This window comes from Zea mays, chromosome 6 (assembly GCF_902167145.1).
Source record: "Zea mays cultivar B73 chromosome 6, Zm-B73-REFERENCE-NAM-5.0, whole genome shotgun sequence".
Taxonomy (NCBI): domain Eukaryota; kingdom Viridiplantae; phylum Streptophyta; class Magnoliopsida; order Poales; family Poaceae; genus Zea; species Zea mays.
The window spans coordinates 75,658,280-75,667,508 of NC_050101.1; the positions used below are offsets into that span (position 1 = coordinate 75,658,280).

At 40.2% G+C, this 9,229-nt stretch overlaps 1 protein-coding gene across 2 annotated transcripts; it reads right to left on the reverse strand.

Moving 5' to 3' along the window:
- Positions 1-1,151: 1,151 nt before the first annotated feature.
- Positions 1,152-5,191, reverse strand: LOC100284762 (uncharacterized). 2 transcript variants are annotated; one of them, NM_001157657.3, is made up of 6 exons: positions 4,994-5,191; positions 4,593-4,729; positions 4,472-4,497; positions 3,638-3,727; positions 2,291-2,379; positions 1,152-1,634 (listed from the first exon to the last, which is right to left on the reverse strand). In NM_001157657.3, exons 2-6 carry the CDS (start codon positions 4,715-4,717, stop codon positions 1,506-1,508), a joined length of 459 nt encoding a protein of 152 aa, NP_001151129.1. In that variant the 5' UTR covers positions 4,718-4,729; positions 4,994-5,191; the 3' UTR covers positions 1,152-1,505. The 2 variants fall into 2 exon arrangements, with proteins under 2 accessions (NP_001151129.1, NP_001400039.1); NM_001413110.1 differs by lacking the exon at positions 4,994-5,191 and adding an exon at positions 4,868-4,965.
- Between the last annotated feature and the right edge of the window lie 4,038 nt (positions 5,192-9,229).

Sequence of the window (9,229 nt, forward strand, 5' to 3'; positions counted from 1 at the left end):
TGCAAAATATATAACTCCACTTGAACAAGATAACTATTGCAAACTATGTGAAGAAGCTTCAAGAAAGATAAGCCGAGTTGCATGATTCACAAACATAGTTTAATTCAAGCCACTAAGAAACAAACTTGGATATACACTTACTACACTGAGATGATCTTGACATCAATTGCTACTTTGAAGGAAGTTTACTTAAATCATCTCCATCTGTATAACATCTCTCATATTTTATATGTTCCATCTTTTCCACCATGCTATCATGTTTATGATAATTTATGATAAAGGGGAAGAAGTATTAACACAAAGATATCTAGAAGTAGATGAACTAATGATATCGCAAGGAGGAGACGGTTTAGCACAATAAGGAAGCTTTGACAAAGGGGAATAAAATAAATAACAAATGAAGAAGATAAACATTTAAAATAGGGAAAACAAACTTATAAATAATCTTATTTTCATTGATATTACCTCCATTTTTTTATTTGATGCTGGATAATTTAATTTTATACTAAGAAACGTTAAATATAAAAAATCGGAGGGAGTATTTAGAAACATATGTAATGTTGATCCCATCAAGATTTTGTAGATTTTCTAGTCGTCGCCAGCAAATAACATCCGTCCATCCAAACTGTAGCCGAAACTGCCGCTGCTTGTGAATCCATGTCATTTCAGAATCACGTATTGTCTATCCGATCAAAAAAAAAAAGAATCACGTCACGTGTTGCCATCAGCAAACAACATCGGTGATAGTTGTAATCGTCAATGCTGCTACATTTACAAACAAATCCCAGCATTCTTACATTACATGGCTGCTAATGACACGGGGAGCAGGGGCGGACCTACGTTATGTTAGTGAGGGCATAGGCCCCACTCAATTTTCTTATTCTAGTGGACTTTTTTATGTTATTTAGTACATCTAAAAAGGCTCATTTGTTAATAGGCTTTTATTTAAGCTTAGGCCCCACTCATATTTTTGTCTGGTCCGCCCCCGAGGGAGACGTGTGCTCTGTGGCGAGAGCGAGATCACCAGCGAGGCAGAGAACGGTACAGCAGCCTGGCTACTCAAACTTCCCTTCTTAGAGAGTCAACTATCTCAAAAAAGTTTGATTATATTGACATCAAATACATATGCTATAAAAAATAGAATGACATGTAATTTAAGACGGAGAGCAGTTCAAATTCAAAATTAGCTGAAATAAGTACCATAGTTTAGTACAGCAACCTGGCTGGTCATGAAATAATCACCCAAGCAAATCATTCTCGTTTTCCCGGAGGAAATTTCATATAAGATAAGATGTTGCCACAGTGCTAGAGATAATTAAGTTTGTATTCCAGATACAGCACAGGAAGGTAAAATGTTCATAGAGAAGCAGTCGTCTTGACACAGGGCAACGAAAGCAGCAACAGCTGAGTTCGGCTTTGCCATTTTCTTTTTTTGGTATGGAATGGACGGACGCGGGGCGCAGTGAGCAGCTGCGCAGCACAGCGCGACGCAACACAGGGCATCATCAGTCCGCCGTCCAGCTCTGCTCCACGACCTCCCGAACTTTGCGGTTGTACTCTCGCTTGTTCTCGCTGAACATGCGGGCGGCTTCAGAGTTAGCGGGCGAATTCGGGTTTGGATCGCACAACAATGACTGCAAATGGCACAAACCTCAGGTTAGTCACACACACGCACTGTAGCCATCAGCACAGATGGTTTAAGAACATCATAATAATTCATAAACAGCGATGGCATTTGACTCAGCACAGACATCCAGATTCAAACTACCATTACTACTCCCACTTCCCCCAACCCTTCCTCAAAAAAGAGGGCACCTCTAGATCTGGTCCAAGTAAAACTATTTTAAGTTTGACTAAGTTTGTCAAAATAATATCAACACTTAATATTACAAATAAGTATACGATGGAACTATATTCTATGATGAACCTAATGGTACTTATTTGGTATCATATAACTTTTATATATTTGTAGTAAAAAAGTTGGTAAAACCGAAGATTGTTTGACTTAAAGCAATGTAAATAGAAGTGCACATTTTTTGTGATGGAGTATACTATTAGAACATTATACCGATACCCTCTATCACTGGCTTTTTGCCAACATCTGTGGGAAAACTTTCAGGTAGGGACACTCATCCCTCCTCCCTCCGTTGATCTCTCGAAAGAAAAATGAAACATCGTAGCATGCTATGCACTGCAAAGTTGAATGTTACTGTATAACAAGCAAAAGTTACAAATGTTGGAAAAACAATAATCTCTTGTAAGAAATAAAAGATTTCTTGTATGGTTGTACCTGGATTGACGTGAGTATCGCAGCTACATCATATATCGGACTCCACTGATTCTGCAGGATATCTAAGCATATGCTTCCATCAGCATAAACTGCATATGAGAAAAATGTCAGGGTGACACATATAAGTGGGCATTAGAAGATAGTACCATCATATAGTTAAGAGAGTTGTATCAGAATAAGCCAGAGGAGAAATGAAGCCAGAGTTCCATGCCAGGGTGACATATAAGTGGACAGTAGAAGATAGTACCATCCTATAGTTAAGAAAATTTGTATCCATAGTTATTAATCTCGTTCCGGTAATGTCTGGAATGGCCGAATTGCTTCGTACCAACATGTACACTGGTACTGCAGAGAATATATCCTGTAGCAGACATTATTCCGGCTAATTCTGCAGGTTCTATCTGTTACAGCCAAAATCTAGTGTTTCGTGCATGCTGGACCAGTCAACAAGTAACAATGGACTCTAAAGGGACAGCTGCTGTTGCTTCCTCCTTCTGGCGGCAGGGACGCGATGTCTGCTTCCCAGCCGTGGAGTGCCGATGAAACCTCAGCTCCTCAACGGAGCACCGGTCGCATGGGACAGGGCCCGTGGGCCATCCAACCATGGCAGCAAGGATAAGAAAAAGGATAGAGAGAAGAATGCTTCTTTCTTGCTATTCAGAGTGAAGAAAAGGTAAGGCAATGTCCATGCAAGCAACTGAATAGGGAAGCAGCAATAGCTACACCATTGTTTTTGTTGGAAGAGCAGTAGGTTTAGTAATATATAGGTATCTGCCATGTGTGTGCAAACCTGACTATAATAAGTAGAAATTTATGCGGCATAAGAAATACACATGCATTTGTATATACAATAAACATATCCAAATATTGTGCCAAAAAGACATTTATTATAAATATAATAATGATATATTTTCTATTCATTCATTATACTCTGGAATGGTACAGTGGTATTGTCTGGTAACGAGACATTCCGTTCCAACAGATAAACCAGAATGGCCTCTGGAACATCGACAAGCTTGGTTGTATAAAAATAAGCCAGAGGAGAAAAAAAAAGCCAGATCCATTGGTTCAAAATCAATGGCAGCACATGCATTTGGAAAACTCATTCGTGTAAAAATATAGGCATTCAATAATCACAGCACATATATGATACGTCAAGAAGATAACTGCAGACACAGAAAATTTGCCAACAAAATGGTCTATGATGACTGAGCACTTTGAACAGCTAAACCCTAGGGAGAAGAACAAACATGCTTTGGAATCTTAAAAAGTACATCACAGCGAAGACAAAATCAGATCAACTTATTTCTTATGCAATCTTGTAAATATGGATGAGAAACAACTTACTGTTAGGATGGAACATCCTAGAAACAAATCGCACAGTTGGTGGTTTGTTTGGATATTCTTCATTAAACTGGAGAGTCAGCTTAAACGTACCTGAGAATAAAACAGGAGTTAGCATATCAGTCAAAGGACAGAAGCAAACCATGTAGTAAGCTCAGAAAGACAAGCTAGTGACACAGAATCTAAGAGCTGTTGTGTGAATAATGGGGCTCATCCAGCTAATTTCTTAACTTGTTATTCTGTCTGAATCAATCATTCTATGCGCGCGCGCGCACGTGTGTGTGTATAATAAATACCACAGTATTGGCTGACCCTAAACAAGCAACAAAGACACTTTGGGCTTGCATGTTTTCGTGTAGCAATGGTCATTGTGATGTTTTTTATGAGAAGAAAAAGAATTGTCACTAGGTTTAACAATAGCTTTGTCGTTAATAATTATTACTATTTGCTTTAGAAATTAATTTGATGTCATCTCTTACCAAGATTGACACTAGTGTTAGCATGCTACATTATAAAGTTCCATTGAATTTGGGGTCAGTTTCCTCTATCCATCTTAACTTGGAATTTGTACTCTACATCAGCCGTGCATTTGACAGTAAGGTCAACAAACACAGATGACTGAAAACTTCAGCTTGCCACCTGCAAGTCAACTAATGCCTAATAGTCAATTGTTATATTCTGTATCACATGGTCACGTAAGTCGTGTGTTGTGCAGGCAAAACTAGCAGCAGCATATGCAGTCATGCAGATGCAACTTATTGTTTGGATAAGCACACGATGAGTTTGGTCTGGTCAAAGAGTAAGCAAAAAACTGCAGCAGAAATTAGCTTCACTAACCTCCATCCCACGGGGTATCATCAGGTCTGTAAAAGAAATAAGCATATCCAAAGACGATGTCAAATATTACAATTCAAACTAAGAAGTGGGGAAAAGGGGGCGGGGGGATTCTGCATCATACCCAAATATGACAGCATTCCACAGCATTATGTTGTTATCCTGCGGGGCGCCACTTATGCCGGCCGGAGGGTCCTGCATCAACCGCTTGAAATCCCTCATCAGCCTCTTCCTCGCAGGAGTCGACATCCCCGGATGTTCCTGCACGACATATACACCTCAACATGAGCCAAAAGGATCGCACGAATCTATCATCGATCCGCCGCCACCCCGCCCCAGCACGTGCAAGAATCAGGTGCAGGATTAACAACTCGAACAAAATTTGAGGGAAAAAACTACATCTGCTACCACCGGAACCACAGAGCGAACAAATCCGCAACAGAATTGGTGGATCGGGGCATCCATCCCAGCTAGGACGATACGGACTAATCAATCATATGCAGAAAGGATCCTGCAGAGCTTTACCTAGGTAAGAAGAAACCAATCGAGGTCCAGCAGATGGACCGGACTGGTGGAGTGGTGGATCTCCAGTCCACACTAGCTGCAGCTTACGACGACGACAAACGAAGCCGACGAAATGGGAGGAGCCCTGAAACGCGTGAATTAGGTCCCAACGGAGGGGCGACTTTTTTCCTTTTCTTTTTCCGCTAGGTGTTTTTTAGAGAATTTGTTCTTTCTTGTTTTAGTTTTTTTAATTCACTTTTCGGTCATGGAGTACAACTGAAATTGAAGCTTATTCTAAACACAAACAACTTATATACAAATCTAATACTATTTTTATTAGATAGGAGTACTAGCAATCACAGTGGAGATTTATTTAGACCTATTTTGAAGACTCAATTCTACTCTGTGATTATAGGTGATGGAGAAATTAGTTGATTTCTTCTCCAATTCCCTCCAAAAACAGAAGGAGATTTAAGTTTTCAAAGTAGACCCTTATAACTATTTCAAATTTTTTAACATAGTTGTTGGGACTTGTTCTCAAATGATATGAATTAAGAACAAAGCAACACAAAAATAGGTTAATGGTTAATGTCCTTCGTCCTACGAAGCATTATTTTCCTAGGGAATAATAATCTTTGGACGAAGGTTATGAAGGTTGTGCCTTCATCATCACAGTATATATTAATGAAAGACGAAGCATATAAAACATGAGAAATAACATGAATAATCATATGACATCGTTGATATTTCTTTTATTATATAATCATGAATGAATAAGAACGATATTGAATTACATTTATACCTTTGGCTTGATAGAAAGCGAAGGTGCAAGCGTGACGCACGGATGAGTATTCGTCAGTGTCTCCAGTATTAGGGTACTGTTCATCTATTTATAAGCACAGGGCGCAGCCTGTATAAAATTACATTCATGCCCTTTATGTTTACTATTGACTTAAGGACAATTTATCGATGAGGACTAGATAGCCTTTTCCTATTTAAGTCGGTTCCTTTTTCTGCTACTGAGCCGAAGCTTCCTTACGTGTAGCTTCGGAGCTGGTTCAACCTTCGTCCAGACCATGCTTTCCATATTATGTACAGCTTTGTTCTGAGTCCGAAGGTACCTATACATTCATTACACTTGGGAAACATTGTTAAATCGTGTTTTTGAGGACCTTCGGAAGACGAAGGCCCCCAACAATAGCTAAACCTCAAAAATAAGTTGCATACTCCATTAATTTTTTAGTCCTTCTAGTTGGGTAGGCATTGACTGTCAACACACCCCAAGGTAGACCTATTCAAACGCCGGGTCAGGTCAGATTTAGCTCGGGTCAAGGTTGGATCGTGGGTTGTTTAACACGGCCCATGTTCAACATGTGTCTAGTGTCGGGTCAGATCGGGTTAGCTCGTACCTCCTTGTTGGATGTGTTGGGTCGTCAGGTCAGGGTTTTCTCGAGTTGGGTCAGGTTTTAGATCAAAAATTATGGTGCGTACCTGATCAATAAATTGTTGTAGGTCAAAAACTACGACTCATACTGTAACACCCTAAATCTCATTTTGAGAATATAGTAAAAAAAATTTCAAAGATCTTGAAATAGAATTATTATTTTTTTCCTTAGAATTCCCATAACATTGAAGTCACATCTCCTTAAATAAGGTTTTATAAAAAAAAAGATTCTTATATAAATTAGCCCTTTATTGAAGTTTATAAGTATTAATGTGAGAACATTTATTTTTAATAAGAAACCATACAATATAAACTACTTTTCCTAAAATAATTACATGTGTGCTACATATTTAAAAGAAATTGCTTATGTAAAATAATAAATGAATGAATAATATATATATATATATTTATACACAAATATAATGACATCTCATGCTGGTTCTTATGATTGTGCATTTAATTGAAATTGAAATCCAAAACCAAATTTGAAAATTAAAAAAAATGAGAAATGGAAATGAACAAAAGAAAAAAAAAGGAAAACAGTTTCTCTCCTACTGGGCCGGCTACCTCACTTTTGGCCCAGTTCCCTGCAACCGGCCCATTTCTTCTCCCGCACTCCTCCATTTCTCCACGATCGCACGTGCTTCACCAGGGGCCCGGTGGCCAGTCTGTTGGCGTGCGCCGTACTAATGACCTATGGGACCCACTCGTCAGGCTTATCCCCTTCCTCAACAACCCGCTCGGCGCCCGGGATTTCCGAGCTCCGTGAACCATGGCGTGATCCCCACGCGGACTTCCTATCCTCGGCGCATAAGAACGGACTTCGCTGGGCTGTGACCCCCACCTTCTGTCGGACCTCACCTCACGAGGATTTGCGGCCGGTTGAACACGTAACAGAACGCGCCGCCGCCGCCGCGTATCGCGGGAACCCCCACGATTAATGCGGGCGGACCAGCTCCGTTGTTGCGGCGTATAAAGACCAACCCCGTGGCTCCCCTCATCCCCTCAATTAGTTAATTTGAGGCTTCCACCGAGCCGTTGGGAGCCTCGCCTGGCGCAGGGAGATTTGAGTGATGCAGCGGACGTCGATTCCGGGCTACATTCGGGCTGGGGCATCGGTGTAGTACCTGGACGCTTCGCCATGGCGCAACGACCGTGTTCGTGGTTCCGGTGCAATGAAAAGCGCACCAAAAGCCCTATAATCCCTCGCCGGAGTTGGTGCTCCGCCGTGAACCCTGCCTGCACCGTGGACGGACTGCTCCACGACGTAATCACCGGTAAGATCTACCTTGATCAAATCGCTCCACTCTGTACTACGTGTAGAACCTGTATGTTTGTGGGGGTGGTGCACTGGATTCTTGGGCGGAATCGCACCAGCCATGGCACCGCCGCCTGGGCGCTGTGCGCCACCGTCTCGGGTGAGCGAAGGAAGAAAGGAGCAGTGACGCAAGATCCAAAATCTACGGCGGGGATTAGATGTGGGTTGTCCACCGCTGGATCTTTGGCGAACGGGTCAGATTGGAGGTTGTCGTGGGCAGATTCTGGCCCTTGATCGGTAATCCAAGGGTTCGCGTAGAATTACAGGTTCTGACGTCTATGGATCTAATCCATACCGCCCACCATTGATCGAACAACCACGATTGGCCCATACCCCTTCGACCTGGGCATTTTGCGTAAAAGACCCCGTGAAATATCTGAATCAACCCGCCGTCCACTGTGGGGTTTGGCTGAGTCTGTGGATTACTTATGTTTTCGCCCCTGCACTTCTGTTTATTTAGCGCACAGTCCAGACACCTATTAAAACCAGGAAATTCATTTAGAAAATGGTTTTTCAGTTTAAATTAATTGCAGAAACATAATAAAATTCCTAGAAAATTCATATTAGGTTCAAATTGACCCATTTTGGTTCCTATAATTTTATAATATTATTGTTTATCAGATAGTACCACAGTTTTCATATGAAAGTCACATTAAAATTTATTTCCTAACTAATCTTATATCAAATACATAAAACCTTAGGAAATTCATAACTCCTCCATTTTAAATCCGATTTGATCTGTTTAAGTTGCGTTAGTCTCGTATGAATATTTACTACGCAGTGACAACTTGTGTTATACCAGGTCTCATACTTTTATAATTAGATAATTATTTAACCTACATTAATTGGATTAATTTCTGATATTATGGTTATAATTTAACTAGATGATCTTTAATCAAATAATGGCTTAAATTAAAGTTGAGATAATTATTTATGGAATGACCTCTAATATGAGTTATATTAACTAATTTATAATATAGTTTAATATTTTAATCACGCAGATCTTCTATAAAGTCATAACTCCTTAACCGTAACTCCGATCTTATTAGTTCTCGATCCCGCGATCTCGTAGTTTCGCGTAGAATATTATTATTCAGTTCATACTTATGTTTGGTGTGATGTTAATTTTATCCATACCATGTTTGTTTGTATTGCTACGATTAGCAGTGCGGTTGCGAGTCACCTGAAGTTCATCCTGTCACCTGGATTCTCAAGTGCCAGGCAAGTTGTGCCCTTGATCACTTCTTTTTACCTACTCATGTTCTGATTAATCGTAATGATCTGCATAGGTTAATTTTGATGGGACCCAATAGGTTACCCTAGTTTGTCTATCTTTATACCTTGTTTACCACTGAACTTTTTGGGTAGTACTTGCTAGTGCTTTATGTGGTTTTGGGTATGAAGATACATTATTCATGATCACACTTTTATTATCTGTTTATTATTACTATTCATGATAAGATCATTATGTTAATTGGAACATGGAGCGACCACC